This window comes from Tasmannia lanceolata, unplaced genomic scaffold (assembly GCF_043159265.1).
Source record: "Tasmannia lanceolata isolate RefF3 unplaced genomic scaffold, GAP_Taslan_0.1 ptg000012l, whole genome shotgun sequence".
Classification (NCBI taxonomy): Eukaryota; Viridiplantae; Streptophyta; class Magnoliopsida; order Canellales; family Winteraceae; genus Tasmannia; species Tasmannia lanceolata.
This window is the reverse complement of record NW_027518689.1, coordinates 41,769,799-41,794,340: the sequence shown is the minus strand read 5'-3', so window position 1 is coordinate 41,794,340 and position 24,542 is coordinate 41,769,799. Positions and strand designations below refer to the sequence as shown.

Below are 24,542 nucleotides of genomic sequence, written 5' to 3'. Positions count from 1 at the left end.
GACTCCATAATGCCTTCTCTGTGTTTTCAATCATCAATCCTTTCAAGGAGCAGGAGATCTTTTCAGGGTTTCAGACTCTTTACCTGGGCCTTTTGCTCAAAATTTAGTGGTAGAAGCTCTTCTTTGTGAATGCCTAGGGCATTGTGCCTTTTATAGACTCGAAAACCAAGGAAATATGGGTTCTTGGTGATGTGGCATCACCCAGAGTAGAGAAAATGGAACCTCTAAGGTTTCTCTTTATCGAGCAATTGCGGATGCAAAGTCATTTGTGATTGCAAGTTAACCCTAATTTCTGTGGTTTGCGACAACTGCGATAGCAACCGTTTTGAAAACTGATTTTTTCTGAAATGAGGTATTTCTAGATTTTTGAGGTATTTCAAAGTGGGTGATAATTGGGTAGGCTGTGGACGATAGATTCTTCGAACTTGGAGCCTACAAAGACTTTCGGTTCATATATTCAAGATTGCTCATTATCGGAGTCCCCATCGCGACAAACTATCATCAGTCCAAGTTGGGCCCCAACGTGAATATGTTGTGTCCACAACGTAAAAGCACTTTTATGGCTTTATTCTCTCTTTTTTTGTATTATTGACCATCTCGGTCTTGGAGGTTTCTCTCAGTTTTTATATAATTATTACCTTTTCAAAAAAAAAAAAAAAACGTGCAATTACGTGTTTGTCCCCATATAAAAACTGCAGAATTGTGAGTCTTTTATGGAGATGACTTTTGGGGCACGAGCTACTTATATTGGGGACAAACAAATGAGTGGTTTGGATCAACGATAATATTTATTACAGTATGTATAGACACACACGCATATGCATACACACATACTTGCAAATACATCATATAAAAACTCAAAAATTGTGGATCTTTTAGGCTACCGATTCTTGCACTGCCATGTTTTGATTATGACGCAAAACTTTTCTTCTATTGGAAAACACTTTCAAAATGGGATTTCGTTTGGAAAATAAAGAAGAAAGTAGAATTGACCGACAACTTGGTCATTTCCACATTGTTGTTCTACATTTCGTGGGGATTCGAAGTCACTTGTCTTCTTGCGCATGTGTTACAACATAGATTTCGTCTTTATTTTCCAATCGGAATCCCATTTTGCTAGCAACCCTCTTCTTTTGTTATTCAACCAGCGGTCAAAAGCTTAAAGACAAGGTAAGTTTGTATCATTATCAAAAAATGGTAGTACAAACATCAGTAGAGCATTTTATGGTATGATGACTTAAATTGCTAGTTTTGACCTATTATCATAATTATATTGTGTATGCTTCGAGAGAACCAAGTAACATGATTCCAAACAACCAGTATTGTTTGGAACACTGAGGAATCTTGTTGTTTCTTAAGGGATTATGCAGGCAGAAGAACTTGTCCCATGAAACAGATAATATGACTCTACTCATGCTAAAATGATGCGAGCTTAGGTTTGGGGGGATCGACCACGCAGATGTCGAGGAAACTGTGGATTGGAGTGTATTCGTAATCCGAATATACCTTCGAAGCTTCCAAATCATTTTCTCCCAGTTCAAAGCTCATCTGATCACCCTTGATAAAGATGTTGTGAAGGATGGAGACTGGTATGTTGTCGGGATATGTAAGAGCTGCATAGATTAATAAACGTATTAAATATTGAACCAAATTGATAGCCGCACCTCTATCGTTTTGATTATGGCACACCTCGATCTCTTTCTTTTCAAGTTTGTTGTTTGGCTAATGGGGGCATAGTTGCTAGAGGTTCAACGCCAGATGGGTTGGGGAGGATTGAGGACAACCCTAGGCAGGGGCGGAGCATTCCTGGCTCCACTCCTGACCCTAGCCCAACCTGAGGTGGCATTACCTCAACCCTAACTGGACCCAACCTGAAATTTTGGTTGAGGGGGGTCAACCCTAACCTAATCAGTGTCTAGATTAATCTCACAACCCTTACCCAATTCGTCCAACCCGATTTTCTAAAATGGGTCAGGTTGGGCTCGGGTTAGCTCGAGGCACAAAAAAAGGAAAAATATAAAAGAAACTATGAACCTAAGATATTGAAAATACCGATAAAATTAGGGAGGAGGGTATTGGATTAAGGTTGGGTCGAGTTGCCCAAGGCATCAATCCCAACCCAACCCAAAATTAAATAGGGCTGGCTATGTCCAACCCAACCTAAGGAAACACCAATGCAACCGAGATGAAATCAGGTTAAAGCCGTTGGGTTCAAGTTCAGACTGACCCAAGTTGCATCCCATAACAGTTACAAAGCTCTGGTTAGGCAATAATTCGGAAGGCAAGTGTTCAAAATTTTAGAAATGTTAGGAAAGTGCTCGGGAGAAATTTCCTTGTATAGAAGAGGTTATTTCACTTGTGCATTTTGCAACTAAGTCCGTCACTACAATTTATTTTGTAATAATTTTGTATATCTTTCATAATTTATAAATAAAAGATGAGAAATTGACAAACTATTCATAAAAATCATACCATTAAAAAAAACTATTCGTAAAATCATGCTCAATTCAAAAAATGCAAGAATTTTGGGTAACTCGGGAATTTTTAAAGTGGAATCCCCCCCCCCCCCCCCCCCCCCCTCACACACACACACACACACACATATGTTAGTATTTTAATACTAAAGAAAATTAAAATGAAAAGACATTTGCTTTTGCAAAAGCTTCTTTTTAATTTTGAACTTCCCACCCAAAATTCAAAATGTCAAATTGATTCTATTTTCTTGTACTTTCCCACCAAAATCATTTAAACTTTTGAAGGTAGCTCTCTTACCTCTTAAAAGTTTAGTCCAAGATGGGAAGTTGAGAAAAATTCTCCCATCCATATAAGAGGGAGTGTTGAGCAAGGGCTTGGGCCTTTCAAGGGCATTCAATTTGTTTGCCTTTGGTGTTTTACAAAGAACAAGATCAAATAAAAAAAAACACACACACACGCGCCGGGTTGGGTTTTCTAAACGGATTTTTTTTATATAAATCCAACGGTCATGTCTCTTTAGTTTTAACTTAATCCAACCGTTACAACCCTCTTAAGTAACGTTTAAAAAAAAAAAACGGCAATTTTTTAAATGACGTTTTTAAAAAGGTGTCTCTACTGTTTTAAAGAGGTGTCTTCAACAGACACGTTTTCTCTATAAAAAGAGATTGTTTCCAACGTCTTGAAATACAGTTCTTACATCTGTTTTAGAATCTCTCTTTGGTTTTAAAAAAAACAGATAGACGAGCCTTTCATCTCTGCTGATTTGTTTTTCCATCTCTATTGAGTCGTTTGCAAAAACAGAACAGTTTCCTTTCTGTTATTTTTGTTTTCTTTTCTCTGTTCTGTTTTATTTGTTGGGCATTCGGAGTGTTCGCTGTTTGGTTCGGATCTATCTGATTGTGCACTTCAGATAGATAGCGACGGTGCGTCGGGCTGTTGTATCCTGGGGGTGATTGCGTTCGGATCTGTTGCACCGGAGGATTTTCCGCAGAGGCGCAAAATCACCTTAAAGAGAGCGACCTAGTCCGTGCCTCAACTCGCCGCATCGAAAAGGTTATACTAATCATCTATTCTTTCTGTTTTTCACAGAAATCAGTAAACATGTACGCCATATTATTTATATTAAGAGGAAAATCTCATAACAATTTTAAGGTGATTTTCGTTTCTGTTTTCCTCTTTCTAAAATATGGCATCCCATGATGAGATTATATCGGATTCCTCAAATCCGAATAAGCTTTTTCGATTTAGTGGTGCTAATTTTAAGAGATGGAAGAAGAAAATGTTTTTCTATTTATCCACCAAGAAAGTAGCCCATGTTTTGGAAGACCCAAAGCCTTGGCGATCAGAACTTGAACCAGTTAGATCTACTTTGAAAAAGAACTGGACAGATTCTGATTTCCTATGCCAAAACTTTATTCTCAATTGCCTATCCGACGAATTATACGATTTTTATAGTGACTGTAAGGATTCCATGACACTTTGGGAAGCCTTACAGAAGAAGTATGATACGGAAGAGGCCGGGTCTAAAAAATATGCTGTAAGTAAGTATTTTCGATATTACATGGTAGATGAGAAGACGGTGATTTCTCAAACTCACGAGTTGCAAAAACTTGTTCATGACATTCTAGCAGAAGGAATGATCATAAGTGAACAATTTCAAGTTGCAGCCGTGATTGACAAATTACCCCCTTCTTGGAAAGAATTCAGAAATTCCCTTCTTCATAAAACTAAGGAATTATCTATGGAAGGTCTTCTTGTTCGTCTTCGGATCGAAGAAGAAAACCGTAACCAAGATAAGAAAGAAGGGAATACTGAAATTGTAACTAATGTGAATGCCATTTCTGAAGTTAAGAACCAAAATCAGAAACCGCAAGTGAATCTGAAGCCCAAAAAGAAGTTGAAGAAAAAGCAACAGAACCAAAACCGAGGTACCTTCAAGCGTCCGAACAAAAACACAACTTCTGGAAAGAATGACTATTCCAAAATTGTGTGCTATATTTGTGGGCTCAAGGGTCATATTGCACGGATGTGTCGACGTAAGAAGACTGCACCAATCCCTCAAGCCAACGTGATAGAAGAGCCACTTGTGGCTATGATAACTGAAGTGAATATCGTTGGAGGATCTGAAGGGTGGTGGGTCGACACTGGTGCGTCCCGTCATGTGTGTTTTGACAGGAAGTGGTTCAAGACGTATGCTCATGCAGATAATGAGAAGAAGGTGCTTCTAGGGGACTCGCATACAATAAAGGTACTCGGTGTTGGGGACGTTGAACTTTGCTTCACTTCAGGGCGGAAAGTGATACTGAAGGATGTTCTTCATACTCCAGACATGAGGAAGAACTTAGTTTCTGGTTTTCTTCTTAACAAGGCTGGTTTTAAACAAACCATAGAGTCTGACCAGTATGTTGTAACCAAGTTTGGATCCTTTGTTGGTAAAGGATATGCATGTGATGGAATGTTCAAACTGAATGTTGAAATAATGAATGAAAGTGATTCTTCTGTTTACATGCTTTCTTCTGTTAATTCATGGCATGCTAGGTTGTGTCATATAAATAGGAAATATGTACATAACATGAGTGTATTAGGTATGATTCCTAAAGTAGTCTTAGAAGAATTTAACAAATGTGAAATATGTAGTAAGGCTAAAATTTCTAGAAAGCCTTTCAAAAGTGTTGAAAGGAATTCAGAACTTTTAGACTTAATTCATAGTGACATTTGTGAGTTAGACGGTATCTTGACCCGTAGTGGTAAAAGATACTTTATAACCTTTATAGATGATTTTTCTAAGTATACAATCATTTATTTAATTAGACATAAGAGTGAAGCCTTAAAAATGTTTAAGGAATACCTATTAGAAGTAGAGAACCAATTCAATAGGAAGATTAAGAGACTAAGAAGTGATAGAGGAGGTGAATATGAATCATTAGAATTCACTGACTTTGTTAAGTCATTAGGAATTATACATGAAACAACCGCTCCTTACTCTCCCGCTTCAAATGGGGTTGCAGAAAGGAAAAATAGAACACTAGTGGAACTTACGAATGCTTTACTCCTAAGTTCAGGAGCCCCTTCTAACTTATGGGGAGAAGCAATTCTAACTTCCTGCTATGTTCTTAATAGAATTCCTAATTACAAAACTAAAGTCTCACCTTTTGAATTTTGGAAAAATAAGAAACCCAATGTGAGTTACTTTAGAGTTTGGGAATGCTTAGCTTATGTAAGACTTCTTAATATTTTTTTTGAAAAGGGCAACAGAATATATATATATATATATATATATATATATATATATATATATATATATATATATGTAAAAACAGAACCGAGGTGGTCCTGAAGGAACAAAGATAATACAAAGATAGCAGTACAATAATTCAAGGAGGTAGATAGTCAAAGCACTCAAACGCGGCCCGAAAGACTCCTTTCTTGGCAAGGGTGTCTGCTTCCGCATTGGCTGATCTCCTGACATGGCGAAAAACTATTGAGGAGCCCTTAGCCCTGTCCTCTATTTCCTCTAAGAGAGGCAAAAATCGCCAAGGGGGAGAAGCGTTACCCGAAAGCCAGCGAATAACATTTAAGGAATCCCCTTCGACGATAATTTTGTCGCACTTTAGACGAGGCATCGAGAGAAGCCCGCTATGAACGGCTCGGACCTCTGCCTCGTTTGAGTCTGCCACTCCGATAGGCCCCGAGTAGGCCCAGAGGACTTCCCCTTTGTGGTTTCTACATAACCCCCCTACTCCTGCCATTCCTGGATTGCCGATAGACGATCCGTCAAAGTTAAGTTTCAGGGACCCCGGAGGAGGAGGAATCCAGGAGGGGAGGATTTTCACTTTGGTAGCCGATTCCAAGCATCTGATTGACCATCCTTCCCAGAGGTCGAAAGCTGAAACAAAACGAAACAGAGGAAGGCTTCGAGCCCAGGATATGACCGCAACTATCAACTGAATATAAATCCAATAGGGAGATCTAACCTTCCCTTCAAAGATACGAGCATTCCTCTCTTTCCACAAGAACCACCATGAGGCCAGGAGACACATCTTCCACAGCGTTCTGCCTTTCTTTTTCCAAGGAGTCCAGGCCCAACTCTGAATGAATTCAGCCATAGAGTTGGAGGGGACCCAACTGATTCCAAAACGAGAAAAAATAAGACCCCAAATATGGCGAGCAACCTTACAGTGTATGAAAAGGTGGTCAATGGATTCCCCAGCGGATAAACATAGAGGACAGTGATCTACCAACCACATTCCTCGTTTCCTCAAAAAATCCATAGTTTGAATGCGGCCCCAGCTAACCGACCACCCAAAGAAAGCAACTCTCGGAGGGCAAGATTGTCTCCAAACCGAGGAGGACACATGCTCCACTGAAGAAGGGATCAGATGGTTATAAAAAGATTTGACTGAAAATATCCCCGAAGGATTCCAAATCCAAATCCGACGATCTACGCCCGAAGACTTGATGAAGCAAGAATCCAATAAGGAGAGGAGGGCGCTGTAAGAGTTTAACTCCCTAACAAAGAAGTCTCTGCGAAACTTAGGAGACCAAGCCACCTTCCCATGTTCCCTTACAAAACATTCCGATACCCAGGCCTCTTTCTGAGATGAAACGATGAATAAGTCAGGAAACATCACTTGAAGAGGATCGTCCGAACACCAAGGATCCTGCCAGAACCGAATCCAATCCCCCCTATATACTCTGAATCGGACGCCAGGAGCAAATAACGACTTCAACTTCAAGATGTCCCTCCAAGCCGTGAGACCTTTGAGTTTAAAATTATCAACAGAGTCCCAATGCCCATGATCTGAACCATACTTACTTCCAATGACCCGGACCCACAAAGAGGATTGTTCTTCGCCAAATCTCCACAGCCACTTGCCCATAAGGGCCTGGTTAAAACTCTGAACCCTCCTGATACTCAAACCTCCATTTTTAGTAGGCAAGCAGACCATACTCCATTTAATCAGGGAGACCCCCTTGGAAGACCCTGATCCGCCCCACAGGAAGCGTCTCTGAATTTGTTCGATGCGTTTAGCAACCGAGGCGGGACATTGAAAAAGAGATAGAAAATATATCGGCATATTGGATAGAACGGCCTTTATAAGCACCAATCTACCTCCTTTGGAAACCAACCGGCGCTTCCAGGTGGCCAAACGTCGCTCAATCCTTTGAATAATAGGAGCCCATAGATTGTGTTTCGGTCGACCCACACCAAGAGGAAGACCCAGATAGGTTGCTAGAAAGACATCTAAACCACACCCCATAATTCCGGCGAAAAAGGATGCATCGCTCTCAGAAACGTTGATCGCGAACAACCGAGATTTTGCGAAATTAGATCTTTGACCCGAAACCATCTCATAACAACGAAGCATAGCTTTAAGGTTAAGAATCTGGGATATGACCGGAGAACAGAACAGAAGAGTGTCATCCGCAAACTGAAGAAGCGATACTTCCACCTTACTCTCGCCTATAAGGAACCCTTGATATAGCCCCAACTCACTTCCTTTTTTCAGCAGTCTGCACAGTGATTCGGCCACAATCAGGAAAAGAAAAGGAGAGAGAGGATCGCCCTGCCGCAATCCTCTAGAAGATTTGAAGAATCCTTTTGCTGATCCGTTGATGAGGATAGAAAACCAGGCGGACGATAAGCAGTTCCGGATCCACCCTCTCCACCTACCTCCAAAGCCCATACGACCCATGAGAAAATCTAATGCTGCCCAATCCACTCGGTCATATGCCTTCTCCATGTCAAGCTTGCATAGAATGCCGCCTTCCCCCTTCCTCCGATAATAGTCAATGGCTTCATTGGCTGTTAAAGAACAATCAAGAATTTGCCGGTTGCTTATAAAGGCACTTTGACAGACCGATATAATTGAAGGAAGAACCACTTTGATACGATCCGCCAGAACCTTTGCGAGGACTTTGTAAAGGCTGCCCACCAAGCTAATCGGGCGAAAATCCGAGCTTTTTGTTGCTCCTTCAATTTTTGGAATGAGGACGAGAAAAGTTGCACCTGTCCCTTTGTCAAGGATGGCTCCCTCAAAAAATTCTATGAAGAATCGAAGAATGTCCGATTTTACTGTTTCCCAGCAAGTTTGAAAGAAAGCCAAACAAAAACCATCGGGTCCAGGGGCTTTATCTTTTGCCAGAGAAAATAGTGCTGATCGGATTTCCACCTCAGAGAAAGGGATTTCCAATCCGGCTGAGGCTTCCAGGCTTAAGCTAGCAAAACAAATGTCTTGAGGAATTGGGCGTAACATCCCATCAGCTGAGTATAAAGATCTGTAGAATTCAATAATTTCTTCAATAATTCGCTCCTTGTCAGATACAATCTCCCCCTCCACTTCTAAGGATTCAATTCTGTTCCTTCTTCTGCGAGCACTAGCCATGGCATGGAAGAAGGCTGTGTTTTTATCTCCCTCCAACAACCACTTGACTCGAGATCTTTGGCGCCAAGAGATTTCTTTAAGCATCAACAACTCTTTATGCTCTTGAATTAATCTTCCTTGTTGCTCATAATCCTCCGCCGAGGCCAAACCACTCTCTGCCAATGTATTTATCTCCATCAATCTGTCCTCAAGAATCCTCTTCCTGCCTTGGTCCACTTCTTTCTGCTCCTTATCCCACTCTTTTAATTTCCCCTTAATGAAGCGTAATTTTTTGCCTATAACTACGTCCCCTGGACCTTCAAAGACGCTTTCAGACCACCATCGGACTAAGAGAGCCTCCATTTGGGGATTTTCCAGCCAAGCTAATTCAAATCTGAAGGGGGGCGGGCCCCAGAACTCCATTTTAGGAGACAAAAGGAGAGGGCAATGGTCGGAAACTGAATGGGGTAAAGCCTGCTGATAAACTTCAGAAAGAATTGCCAACCAGTCACCCGAGAGAAGAAATCGGTCAAGCCGACTCCGGTTCGAACCTCTGGCCCAGGTGAAAGAGGAGCCACCCAAAGGTAAATCTGCGAGCTCGTTGATTGCGATGAAATCAGCGAAAGATCTCATGCCCGCAGTGGCTCGCTGACCCCCAAGTCGGTCTCTTGATCCTAGAACTTCATTGAAATCCCCCCCGATACAACAAGGAGTGGAACATAGGCGTCGCGTCTGATTTAATTCTTCCCAAAAAAGACACTTCTCAGAGGATGACAAAGGACCATAGACGCCTGAGAAGAACCAGACTGAATTATCATTGCATTTTCGGAAAGCAACGGAGAGAGAGAAAACTCCACGCCAAACATTCGTGCTGTCCCACAAGACTGAATCCCAAGCCACCAAGATGCCCCCTGAAGCTCCTTTGGATGCTAAGAAAGCAAAATTCCAGTCAGTATTGAACCCCATGCTTCTCATATCTATGTTACGGATTTGCTCCATCTTTGTTTCCTGAAGACAAACAACCTCAGGGCGCCGATGTTTAACTAATGCTTTGATTTGAATTCTTTTCTCCCGAGAGCCCAAGCCGTTTATATTCCAGGATAAAATCTTCATTAACAACTCTATTCCGATGAATTCCTCCCCGCCCTGATACCAGACTTTCTTCCTTTTTTCTGGGATGTGAGACCTTTGCTATGCGATCCAGAATCATAATTGATATCCGATTGAAGTCTCACCAATTCGCGCTCCGTGCGTTTCAGGTTTACTTCGGATATGGAAACTGGAGATGACACTCCAGCGACCTCTCGTAGTTCTGCCGCCTTTATGCTAGACCTATATTCCTCAACGGGACCCGGAAATATTAGACCCAGATGAGAACTAATGTGCATGGTATGATCCACCATCAATTCAAGCACCTGTTGGGAAGAAACCAAGCCCGAGTCATTCCGTGGAGGGACATAAGAGAGTTCTGAGTCACAAGGCAGGAGCTGAAAATCCGCCTTGCTACACCATCTCAGTGGACAAAGATGGGAGAAACTTCCAAGCGATACCCTGACGAGCGAGCGAAAAGACCACTCCCTAACTTCACCAGAGAATAAATGCTTCATACCTCCCAAACCACTATAATCAATGATCACCTTCCTTTGCCCCACCCGGCACTGAATGAAGAAACGGTCATCACGAGAGATAAGGATACACCTACTCTTGTGACGTTGCAGACTATGCCCCCACACCCGGTTGTCACCGAGCTCCTCCTCAGTCTCAGAATACGTGCGAGTAGCGCCCATTGTGCTTGAGTCGTGGATGAGGCTCTCCTCCTGGTTCCCAGGACTCACCAGTGGAGAAGCCCAAAGGTCCTCTGAAGCAACTTCTCTTTCAGAAAATTCCATTGGACCCGAATCGGGCACGTTGATTACATCTACTCGAGGAGAGTCGCTGTGGTGCGGAGGGGATAAGGCTGAGATAATATCTTCAAAGCTGTTGACCTTAGAGTAAGGAGTAGCTGTTGCTGATGAGTCTTGAATAGGACCAGCTACACTGGACCACCTCTATGCATGTGAGGGACCCCCTTTTTGAAATTCAACATTTTTTCCAGGTGAGATGCTGCTAACCGGTGCCGCTTTCTGCGCACAATAGGCTGAATGTGAAGGAATCTCCGACTCCACCAACCCGACGACCCCAGCATTTATCTCCGGCACCGACAGCAATGCTGAGGCTTCATTGATGGCATTGAAGACATCATGGATTGCAGTTATGGGATGGTGAACTACTTCAGCTTCACTTACCCCTTCAGTAGGAGTATTTAAAGGAAGACCCAACTCTTCTTCGGAAACCATCTACCCAGCCGGAGAAGGAGAGGAGATTTTTGCAGAGTCGTCGTCAACTCTTTCCCGGGAGGCTAGAATCCAACGAATTGTGCCATCGATAGAGCTTTGGAGAGATAGTTCACTTCCGGGGCGTCCTTCAGACATTATCAGCATCCTACCCACTTCATATCTGAAACCCGCATAACACGACAAATCTACCTCCACCACCTGGCCTATTTTCCTCCCTATACGCTGAAAATTATCGGCGCACCATGCTTCAGGCGGAACTCCTTCTATTTTCCACCAGGAAGGCTTCCCCGCCTTAGGAAATTTTGTATCCCACTTCTGTAGATCTTCCAGAGGAGAATGGGATGGAGAGCACCAATCTCTGATTAAGTGAGATCGATTAGCGCCCGCTGGGATGGAAATTTGGATTTCTAAAGGAGCAATTTTATACACCACAGCTTCAGTCCTGCTATTGCGAGAGAGCCAGTCTTCCAGCGCATCCAGATCACCATCCCACCCTTCCTTCATCTTCCCCCATAAGCCTAAGTCTGCATTACTAATAGACTTAAGGGGGACTTCTTAATATTAAGAGACCCAAATTAGGAAGTAGAGCCATAGAGTGTGCCTTTATGGGTTACTCACTTACAAGCAAAACATATAGGTTTTTAGACCTAAATAACAGTGTAATAATAGAGTCAGTGGATGCTGAATTCTTTGAAGATAAATTTCCTTTTAAATCTAGACATAGTGGGGGTACCGTGACTATTGGAGATAGTGGGGGCACCAAGCCTAGGATTGAGGTAAACCCTGAAGTAGAAATTGAACCTAGGAGAAGTAAAAGATCCAAAATAGCCAAGGATTTTGGCTCTGATTTCTATGTCTTTAGTTTGGAGGGAGATCCTTCTTCTTTAGAGGAAGCTTTGTCCTCGTCAGATGCTGACTTTTGGAGAGAAGCTGTCAATGATGAGATGGAGTCTCTGATGTCAAACCAGACTTGGAAATTAGTAGATTTACCACCAGGATTTAAGACCATAGGGTGTAAATGGATTCTTAGAAGAAAATTGAAACCAGATGGAACCATAGACAAATATAAAGCTAGGCTTGTTGCTAAAGGCTTTAGGCAAAAAGAAAATATAGATTTCTTTGATACATACTCTCCGGTTACTAGGATTACATCCATTAGAGTTTTGATTGCAGTGGCTGCAATCTATAATCTGGTAATTCATCAAATGGATGTAAAGACTGCTTTCTTAAATGGTAGTCTAGAAGAGGAGATATATATGGACCAACCTAGTGGTTTCATATCTCCAGGTCAAGAAAATAAAGTATGTAAGTTGGTGAAGTCACTGTATGGACTTAAACAAGCACCAAAACAGTGGCATGAAAAATTTGATAATGTCATTATATCAAATGGTTTTAAAATCAATGAAAGTGATAAGTGTATATATTATAAGTATATTAATACTTATTGTATTATTATTTGCTTGTATGTTGATGATCTTTTAATTTTTGGTTCTAACTTGGAAATAGTTAAACAAACCAAAAATCTATTAAAGCAAAACTTTGATATGAAAGATCTAGGAGAAGCAAATGTAATTTTAGGGATTAAAATTACAAGATCTGATAGTGGTCTATCTTTAGACCAGTCCCATTATATAGAAAAGATACTTAAAAAGTATAAGTACTTTGATCGTAATCCAGTATGTACTCCTTTTGATCCTAGTATTAGATTCTATTCTAATGAAGGTGATAGTGTTAATTAAAAAGAGTATGCTAGTATTATTGGTAGTTTAAGGTATGCTACAGACTGTACCAGACCTGATATAGCATATGCGGTAGGCATATTATGTAGATATACTAGTAATCCAAGTATAGAACATTGGAATGCTATATCACGAGTCATGAGATACCTTAAACGAACCATTAATAATGGGATTCACTACCATAGGTTTCCTGCTGTTCTAGAGGGTTTCAGTGATGCCGATTGGAATACTTTGTCAGAAGATTCCAAGGCTACCACTGGGTATGTATTTACTATTGGTAGTGGTGCGGTTTCTTGGAGATCCAAGAAACAGACTATTATTGCTCAGTCCACTATGGAATCTGAGTTGATTGCACTAACCTCTGCATGTGAAGAGGCTAGTTGGTTGAGAAATATTTTATCTGATATACCTATTTGGGAAAGACCTGTTCCCACTATTTTGATTCACTGTGACAGCACAGCTGCTATTGGAAGAGTACATAATAAGTACTATAATGGAAAGATCGCGACAGATACACCGGAAACATAGTACTGTGAGAGAATTGATTTCTAATGGATCAATCACTATTGACTTTGTGAGATCTGGTGATAATTTGGCAGATCCCTTAACTAAGGCCTTGTCAAGGGAGAAAATCTGCGATACATCGAGGGGGATGGGACTAAAGCCCATTTATAAATAGTTACCTATGATGGATACCCAACCTAGGGACTGGAGATCCCAAGAACTAGGTTTTCAATGGGAAAAACGAGTCATAGTGTAACTTGTGGACGATCATGCTGTTTTCAAGTTTATCTCAAAGTCCATCCCTATGGTGTAACTCAAGCATGATATCTTGAAGCGTTTGGAAGGTTGAGTTATTACTCTTAATGAGATCTATAGCTCGTATGAGTGGGATGTATAGGCTACAGGAGCATCCTTGATAGACTCACCTACATGTTAGCGTGGAAGTGGGCCGCTTCCAAAGAGAATAAGGGCTTGTTCTCTTATGCTTACATGAAAACTGGGATGTAGCACATGGCCGTAATGTGCGAGCTTTTTTGGAACCAACTGAATACTTTATGTATCATGTGTGTGGTGTACGTCTCTCTGTACCCAAGGATTGTAGTTCAAGACATAATCACTATCAATTCCTTACAGTTAGAATGCACTAACACTAAGTAAAGGTTCAAGACATAGTCACCTTTATTATACGTGATACTTTGCTGATTGCCCAGCGTAAAGTTTTACGAGTATTTTTTCTATTAAAATAAGTGGGGGATTGTTAGTATTTTAATACTAAAGAAAATTAAAATGAAAAGACATTTGCTTTTGCAAAAGCTTCTTTTTAATTTTGAACTTCCCACCCAAAATTCAAAATGTCAAATTGATTCTATTCTCTTGTACTTTCCCACCAAAATCATTTAAACTTTTGAAGGTAGCTCTCTTACCTCTTAAAAGTTTAGTCCAAGATGGGAAGTTGAGAAAAATTCTTCCATCCATATAAGAGGGAGTGTTGAGCAAAGGCTTGGGCCTTTCAAGGGCATTCAATTTGTTTGCCTTTGGTGTTTTACAAAGAACAAGATCAAATAAAAAAAAAACACACACACACACACACGCACGCGCGCGCCGAGCCGAGCCGAGCCGCCCGGGTCGGGTCGGGGCGTGGGTGCGGGTGCGTGTGTGTGTGTTGGGTTGGGTTTTCTAAACGAATTTTTTTTTATAAATCCAACGGTCATGTCTCTTTAGTTTTAACTTAATCCAACCGTTACAACCCTCTTAAGTAACGTTTAAAAAAAAAAACGGTAATTTTTTAAATGACGTTTTTAAAAAGGTGTCTCTACTGTTTTAAAGAGGTGTCTTCAACAGACACGTTTTCTCTATAAAAAGAGATTGTTTCCAACGTCTTGAAATACAGTTCTTACATCTGTTTTAGAATCTCTCTTTGGTTTTAAAAAAAACAGATAGACGAGCCTTTCATCTCTGCTGATTCGTTTTTCCATCTCTATTGAGTCGTTTGCAAAAACAGAACAGTTTCCTTTCTGTTATTTTTGTTTTCTTTTCTCTGTTCTGTTTTATTTGTTGGGCATTCAGAGTGTTCGCTGTTTGGTTCGGATCTATCTGATTATGCACTTCAGATAGATAGCGACGGTGCGTCGGGCTGTTGTATCCTGGGGGTGATTGCGTTCGGATCTGTTGCACCGGAGGGTTTTCCGCAGAGGCGCAAAATCACCTTAAAGAGAGCGACCTAGTCCGTGCCTCAACTCGCCGCATCGAAAAGGTTATACTAATCATCTATTCTTTCTGTTTTTCACAGAAATCAGTAAACAAGTACGCCATATTATTTATATTAAGAGGAAAATCTCATAACAATACACACACGTGTGGTCCCCTTTTTTCTTGGGTTGGCCGTACACGTGGCCCCTCTTTTAGGTTGGGCCTACACATGGATTTTTAATATCAAATAGTTACTGGTTTTTTAACCCAGGGTTTGCCTTGATGCAATAGCTCTGATACCATGTGAAACAGCCAATTACTCCACAAGCTTAGGTTGTTAGAGTTGGTGTTATTTAATTATTTATACTTCAAAAAAAAAAACAGGGTGCAGACAACTTACTAGCCTTTACTACGGTAAGAAAACTGAAAAGAAATTGTGATATTCTTACATTCTGAGAGCTTCACAATTTCTTCTTCGGGGACATGGATCTTCTTCAAAGTCCTTCCAGACTTCTTCTCCCAAGACGCTATCAATTCTAGCTGAGAGATGATATTTCCTGGTGGCCTATAGATGATGACACGATTACAAAACCGAGGATCGGTTGCTGCCTTAATCGTGTAAGCTGCCACGTCTTTCTCATAATTCAACACAGCTGAAGAGGAAAATTTTCGTTCCATTAGGCCTTACTAATTAAGAAAAATCTAGCTATAGAAGTATCTATTAATGAAAAAGACTAGCCACAAGGTCAAAACTCCAATGTTTTGATAAGATCTGCGAAACATCTTATCGTCTAGCATTTAAAAGGCTTTCAGAAGGATTTTACAGTTCTCAAAAAACTCTTATAAGCCCTTTAAATACTAAATGACAAGATCCTGAGCGCATCTTATCAAAACAATGAGTGCTGAAATCATTTACCTAAATACAAACCATGAATACCAATTTGAAAACACACTGAGATGTTTGTATTAAGTACCTTTGGCTTCGCCACTGCCATAGACGATGACATCTTCTCTTTCCTCGTGCGGATGAAGCAAGTAATCAACGAAGTATGCTCCAAAGGAGTTTGCGGAGACATAGGTGTATGGGATTCCTGCTGCTTCTGTAGCCCTTCTTATCTTCTTCTTGTTCTCAAGGAGAGCTTGAAATGGAGGGAGCCCACTAACCCTATCCACTTCATTCCCAAATTCTGATGGGAGAAACCTCTATAGAACCACATAAATGGAAAATTTAAGACATAAATATTAAATACACACACAAAAAGAGAGAGAGAGAGAGAGAGAGAGAGATATGAATACCTTGATGTTACCAGCCTCTTTAATGGCGTCTATGATTTTGATCTGATCTAAATGTTGAGGAACTGCAAGTGTAGATATCACCACATCTACTTGTTTAATCACATAAACCAACTTTTCATGCTCATCCAAATTTCCCTGTTTTGAAGAATCATTAGTTTCAATCTATTAATTAGGTGCAAAACATATTAGGCAAAAAAGAGATGAGCTAGACTCATCAACAACTCTACTTAGAAATTTTTAATGATTCTGCAATAGATAGTAATTTTGGCTTTTGTGATTAGTCTATGATTCTGCATCATAGCTATAAAAATTCTCTTTATAATTTAAAAAATCTTGAAAAATCACAAATTTTTATGCCCCATTTTAAACTTTAAAATTTGATTAATTAAAAAATTAATCTAGAATTTTTTGAATTAAATGTGATTTTTTAGAATTAAATCCGAATTAAATGTGGAAAGTGTTGGTGAGCTTAAGCTCACCAAACTTATGGTGAGCTTAAGCGCCCCAATCACATGGGTCCCACATTTTCTGTGGTGATCCAAACCATTCATTTGCAAGGCCCTATCATAGATAGGGTGTGTGCCAAAAATCAGCTCCATAGGATCATCCTAACCCCTCCATTTGTGGATGACAAAAATGGGCAGATTTGTGGACAAATAATGTCTGTCCATTTTGACCTCCACAAATGGATGGGTTAGGATGATCTTATGGAGCTGATTTTTGGTACACACCCCATCTATGTAAAGGCCTTTTAAATGAATGCTTTGGATCATCCTAACAAAGTAGGCCCCAATGTGATTGGGCGCTTAAGCTCACCAACACTTATATATATATATATATATATATATACTGGAATTGACGAATAACCAATAACAATATTAGTGTTTATTAGTGTCGAATTGAAATCTAAATGGGGCGTGGCCAAGTGGTAAGACAGCGGGTTTTGGTCCCGTTACTATATATATATATATATATATATATATATATATATATATATATACACACACAGTTATGGTGAGCTTAAGCGCCGAATCACATGGGTATATATATATAAATATGAGGAAAGTGTTGGTGAGCTTAAGCTCACCAAACTTATGGTGCGCTTAAGCTCCCCAATCACATGGTTTCCTCATATATATATATATATATAGGTTTATGAGGTATCTCGCAGCCTGAGCAGTCCACTAAATGCACGATCTGTCATGTTGTTTGAGTCATCCAACCCATTCATTCTATAGGAGCTAACATAGGTAGGGTGTCCCTAAGAAATCATCTCCATAGGATCATGGTAACTGTTGATTTGTGGACTTTTAGAATGGACGACTAGAAAGTGGGCTTCTACAGATCGAGTGGTTAGGATGATTGTATGGAGATGGTTTGTTAGGAACACCTATCTATATGAGGTTCAAAAGAAAAATAACAACTATTCAGAGTAGACATTTGCCTCTCCAAATTATTCCATAAGCCAAACTTTGCAAATGTGCTTAGCATAAATATTACCTCATAAACCTCCACCCCCATGGATTTGAATTCCTTGAGCATTCCTCGCTTGGCAGAGTTGGTGGTGGCCGTGATCGGTCTACTAAAAGCGTACGTAGGGTGCCCCAAGGATACACTAGCCTTCACCATGTATTTTCCAAGATACCCACTTGCTCCAAATATGAGTATCTTGCTCTCACTAGCCATCTCTATGTATATGTGTCTGTGGAGGAAACTAGAGGTGGAGGAGGAAGAAGAAAAAGATTTGGAAGGAGAAGAAGATGAAGAAAATAAAAACTGAAAACTATAGAAACCAGAGAAAGAAGAGGAGGAGGAAAGAATAGCTTAGTTTAGTATGGATCATTGCCTTGAAGGTTGCCTACTTGTATACTAATGAAAACAAAGAGGAATCAATGTACTAATGAAGAAAAAAAATTATATTGCACAGGCGTTAATTGATAATGACAGTTGTGGGCCCATACATCATGGGCAAGGCTAGCTACAACAACTCTCGTTTATACATAGAAAATGCTTGATTCTGTCGGGTTATGATCTTTCCTCAGATTGAAAATTGATTACTGTGCATAAAATATCAAAATCTAAGGCTGTAAAGCCTTGTTCTTAAGGGGTCGGTGTTGATAAATTAAATTATTTTTTCTTTAAAAAAAATAAGATTTAAATATTTAAGATTAAAGTTCCAAACTAATTTTTTTTAACGGATTTGCTAGGGACTTTAGCAGGACATTTTGAGGCAGGCTGTTGCATGATAGAGCAGACACCTAGATGAATTAAATGAATAAGACAAAATCTGCCACTAAGCACTTTGTTATTGTGACGAGCCGTCTCCTACATTGTTTTTGTAGATTCCGAAAATTCCATGGTGGATCAGGACGAGAATGAATCGAGGAATCCAGGACATACTCATCCTTGAGCTTCTGCTCTACTCTGGGGAGGGTTCCATATTTTTCTGCCATTTTGTACTATCACCCGACCCACGCCCTCAACGCTCTCAAGAAATGTACATTCATCAACAAAAATGCCCTTTGACAGATCGAGAGAAGGATAATTAGATGATTGTGTTTGCAACAAATACACCCAGTTCATTTGAAATTGTTCTCAAGAGAGGTGCATGAAAATGGCCATTAGCTGGATGAACCAAGAAAAAATCCAAATATTCGATTTGTAGACTTTCTATGGGGTTTTTAAAAGAAAGAAAAAACCAAATATTGAGGACACATTTGGCTACCATGAATTTTTTTTTCCATGATAAACTAGTGTCTCCAAGTGGTGACAGAGAAGTAGGGCGGGTGAAGTAACCAAAAATCACTAAACTAGTGTATGGTGATAAGTGGCTAAGAATCAAGAAACAAAAAACTGTGATCAAAGTAGGATCGACCTTGTCATAATTTTTAGCCACTTCTCACTCTCATCTCAACCGTGCCCTCTCAAGCCTCTCTCTTTCTCCCACCCGCCCTACCCCTCCCTTAACATTTGGAGACACTAATTTTCATGGGAAAAAAAAAATCCATGCCCATGTCCTCGCTAGCAGACATTGCGTGAAAGTGACCAAAGAGAAAAACGGCAGTTGGTTTGGAAAGGGATAAATACGCCCCTTTTCATTACTTTGGACACCCAGGTGCACTTTATCTATGACTATGAAGAGGCATGGGAAGGATTGAAGGGACCTGATCATTGGCATCCTACACTGCACTAGGGGTGGACATGGTTCCGGTTCGAACCGAGGAGCCGAACCGAACCGGCACATATGGTTCGGTTCGGTTTGGTTTGGTTCCATATTTATATGGTTCGGTTCCGGTTCTGATATCCTGGAACCGATGGAAAGTCGGTTCGGTTCTGGGTTTAGGATCCCGGAACCGAAAACCGAACCGAGAACCGACCCTCATCTTAAAACCCAATGCCTCATCGCTTGATAAAATCACCCCACGCCCTTTTAATTCACCCATCTTTAACGTGTTGCTTTGCTTTTAAAATTTTAATTCACCCCCCAAATTTGTGCTTGATTATTCCAAATTTGTGCATGTTTATAGGTCATATATAATTTTTGCATTGTCCAAATGTGTGCCTGATTATTCCAAATTCGTGCATGTTAGTCTTTGTAGTTCATATATAAATAGGACCGAACCGATTATAAATACGATTAGGCAAAATATCTACATTTGGTGAAGGTTGGGTAAACCCGGAACCGAACCGAACCGAACCGATTATACATGGTGCTGGTTCGGTTCGGTTCCAAACATATATAGTTCGGTTCTGATTCCAATTTCAGGGAACCGATTATATATGGTTCGGTTCTGGGTATACCCTAAAACCGAACCAAACCGAACCATGTCCACCCCTACACTGCACAGTCTTCACCTGGGTGCCCCAAGTAATGAGAAGGGCGCATTTATCATTTCCTTTTGGAAAACGTGAGAAACGAATTCCTGTTACCACTTGGAAACAACTCTCTCACACGCCCAACAAATTTCTGGTTACACCCTCTTGATTCTTGAATTCCATTTCTTTCTCATGGAACAGCGGGCCCGCGAAATGGCTTAATGGGATGGTCCTTATCAAATCCCTATTAGAAAAAGGCACAACGTGAAGCATGGAACATACGGATGTGTGCACCATGGTTTTAAAATATCGATATTTTAAAAAATGGGATTTGCTAGGGACCATCCTAGAAGGCATTTCGCGGACCCCCTGTTGCATGTGAGAGCACTCTCCTCATGAATAAGACAAAAGAGTAATGCTAGGGAGGACTAGAGTTGGACCTAAAAGAGGACCAAACAAATTGTTTGATGCCACCTAAAAGAGGACCGAACAAATTGTTTGACGCCACAACATCACTAGTGATGTCATGAGTAATCCCTTAAGTTTAGGAAATTAATCAAAAAGTAAATTTTTCTTTAACACATGGCATATTGCAGGTCCCGTTTTAGGTCCTAGTCTAGGTCTCCATATCATTTTCCAATTTAAAACCTTGCTTGCAACCTTGTCTTGAAGAACAACAATATAATATTCGAAGAATAATTCTTTCAACTATTCTATTATTAATTTCTTTGTTTTATCTTAAAAAAAGATTATTTTATTGGGGTTAGTTACCTCAAAAACCTCCACCCCCATGGATTTGAATTCTTTGAACAATTCTTGCTTTTCAGAGTTGGTGGTGGCCCTGATGGGTCTAGTATATAGAAACGTAGGATGTCCCAAGGACACACTGGCCTTCACCATGTATTTTCCGAGATGCCCACTTGCTCCAAATATGAGTATCTTGCTTGCACTAGCCATCTTTGTGTGTCTATGTAGCAAAGTACAATAGTATGAAGAAGAAGAAGAAGAAGAAGAGGGAAACTACAGCTTAGTTTGCTTTGGATATTTGCCGTCAAGGCTGCCTACTTATACGGATATGTGGAGGGTGTCGGCAAGTTTATTTACTTAGCATACTCAAAAATGAAAAAGTTAATGGAGAGTAATGAAAGAAAATGCATCTGCCATCACAGGACGGCCATGATCTATATATGTGGCATATGTGCTTAGTGGCTGGGACCTTTGATCTAATGTGCCATCACATGGAGACCTAGTCAGCCCAATGTGTTTGGTGATCGGGACCTTTCATCTAAAGGCCATCAGGTTCCAAATTTGACGTTGAATGGAGATTTCATTTGCAAGATTGAGGCCCATATGAAGTTAATGGCTTAAAGACTTCTTTAGAGAGGGAGAGAAGGAGTGAATTTATCATCTCCCAAAAAGTCTAATCCTGACACTAGTTGGGTTCATCTACATGGATCATTTTCTTCCATTCTCTCCTATCCAAGGTCATGTTCTCTGTTATGTTCCTAACCCTCAAGTCTTTCCTCACTGTTTCTACCCAAGTTGTTTTTGGTCTTCCCCTACCTCTTTTTACTCCATCAACTTGGCACGAGTCACTTCTTCTCACTAGTGCATCCAAATGCCAACGTTGGATATGCCCAAACCATCTTAAGCGGTGCTAAGTGATCTTCTCTTCAATTGGTGCCACTCCCACCTTTTTACGAATGTCTTCGGGTATCACCGGCCAGAGATGCCAGAAAAATATATGGAGGTCGAAGAAGATGAAGAGATGCCAAAAAAATCTTGTGGAGGTCGAAGAAGAATCAGAGATGCAAAATGCAAATATATATATGGCGGTCAAATAAGATGCAGAGATGCAAAAATATTATCTGAGATGCAAAGGTGCCGGAAAATATATGGAGGTCGAAGAAGATGGCAAAAAATCACACGAAGACGATGATAGATTTTGTATCTTGTGGCAGAAATCATACGAAGACGATGGAAGAAATCACACGAAGAAAATGGCAGACATATGGATATCACCGTTCTGCGTTGTGGTTAGAGAAGGAAGACGATGGGTATCACCATGGTCAATGCTAGATTTCAGGGTGCTATGGTTCATAGCTTTGCCAGATATTGGAGATTTCAAGAAGAGGATTTTGTAGCTTTGCCAAAAAGATTTGATGAAAACAATGGCAGATTTCGTAGCTCCACGATTTCATCAATGGAAGATTTCAGGGACCATGAAGACGGTGGCAGATTTCGAAGCTCCTTGAGTTCGTCAATGGTAGATTTGAGGGTGCTATGGTTTGTCAATGGTAGATTCGATGTAGAAGATGGGAGATTTCAGAGTCTGTCCATGAAGACGATGGCAAATTTGGTAGCTCCATAAGTTCATCAATGGCATATTTCTTTGTCTTTAGGGTTTAAGGGGAAGAAGAGGTAATAAAAGGTGTGCAGTATTTCCCAACGGCTATCGCCAATGGCTCGAAAATCTCAAAACTTGGCAGGTACAATTGCCAAAGCAACTTTCTAGCTGGAAAGTAAACAAGAATTATTTTGAAGGATTTTGGGTGGTGGATTCTCATCTTCCACGTCACCGAAATAGAAAGACAATTCATTTTCCAAAACAGCTGAAGTCCAGCAACCGAATGCAAGAAAGTCAACGAAAAGTAGGCACCAAAATCCTTTTCTTTCCACCAAAATACATCAATCAGACACTCCCTAATGGAATTTCTTAGGAAATTTGGCTCTTTTTCCTTAGAAGGGATGTCCCTTCATCAATTAACATTAACGGAGGAATGTCCTTTCTTGTCCCCTCCATGAGATTTCAAAAAAAAAAACCTCATGGGGTTCTACTAGAGTCGCCACATTGGATGTAGGGCCTAGGACCCACAAGTGACTCTGGAAGTAATACATAGTCCCGTCGATCAGGTTTGTTGCCTAGTTAAGGGAATGGAAGGTGCTAGGCACCATCCCCATGCTTTGGTCTCTAAATCAAAGCCATATTTCTATCAACATATTTGACGGGCTGTTCTGGAACAATTTTTATCCAACAAGACTAAGTTAAAAACAAATCATCTAAGGTTTGCGGCCGCAATCATCAAGTCATGCGATAATTGCAACAACAACCTGCGGGTTGTGACCGCAATCTTCCGCTTGGCGGTTTATTTTTATCTTGGTCCTTTTCTCTATATTTCAATATGAAATTAAAATGGAGAGAATAAGAGAAGGTTTTTTTAACCATTATTTCTTTAAACATGCGTAAAGAAAGAAAAATCAATTAAGCAAAGGAAATTTAGCAATAATTTAGGGATATAGGCTATGGAGAAAACCTACTCCCTTGATCTCATCGATGATCTAAGCTAAAATCAAATATTAAAATAAAATTTTAAGCCAACTATCCTACATTACTGTAACTACATAATCAAGGAAGGCCTTGAGATTTAGGGTTCTTTGGATCCCAGAGCCTCGTGACTTTCTCATATTCTAATTATATTAACCCTAGTATGGTACTGCATGATGAAAATGAAAATTAAAGGGGAAGGAAGACATTAATTACGTGGACTGTCAATGAATCCTGACGTTAGTTATGGGGCGTTGCTCAAACTCCACAATGCCTTCTCTACGCTTTAAATCATCAATCCTTTCAAGGAGCGGGAGACTTTTCAGGGTTTCTAACTCTTTACCCGGCATTTTTGCTCAAAATTTAGTGATGAAAGCTCTTCTTTGTGAATGCATAGGGCATTATGCCTTTTATAGACTCGAAAAACCAAGGAAATAGGGATTTTGGGTGATGTGGCATCGCCCAGAGTCGATAAAATGGCACCTCGAGGGTTTCTCCTTATCGAGCAATTGCGGATTCAAAGTTGTTTGTGATTGCGATTTTTGAGGTATTTCAATGTGGGTGATAATTGGGTAGGCTATGGACAATAGATTCTTCGAACTTGGAGCCTACAAAGACCTTTTGTTCATATATTCAAGAGTTGCTCATTATCGGAGTCCCCATTGCGACAAACTATCATCAGTCCGAGTTGGGCCACAACGTAAATATGCTATGCCCCAAACGTAAAAGCACTTTCATGGCTTTCTTCTCTTTTTGTATTATTGACCATCTCGGTCTTGGATGTTTTTCTCCGTTTTTATATAATTATTACCATTTCAAAAAATACGTGTGTAGACACCCCATTTTGACCGAACCCTAAAAAAAAGATTTCAAAGCCGAATAAAGTCCCAAAACCAAATCCGAATGTTAGAGGAATCCCAAAGTTTTATCAATTTACCTGGCCCTTTAGTGATTCCTGATCTATTGAAAATTGTCATTGTCGTAAGGGTAATACATG

General features: G+C 40.3%; 1 protein-coding gene across 1 annotated transcript; it reads right to left on the bottom strand.

Annotated features, from left to right (window-relative positions):
- Nucleotides 1-1,416: 1,416 nt before the first annotated feature.
- On the bottom strand, nt 1,417-21,177 carry LOC143888825 (isoeugenol synthase 1-like). Its single transcript, XM_077393221.1, has 5 exons — nt 20,992-21,177; nt 16,405-16,539; nt 16,083-16,311; nt 15,558-15,761; nt 1,417-1,613 (listed from the first exon to the last, which is right to left on the bottom strand). The coding sequence occupies exons 1-5, from the start codon at nt 21,175-21,177 to the stop codon at nt 1,417-1,419; spliced, it is 951 nt and encodes a 316-aa protein (XP_077249336.1).
- Between the last annotated feature and the right edge of the window lie 3,365 nt (nt 21,178-24,542).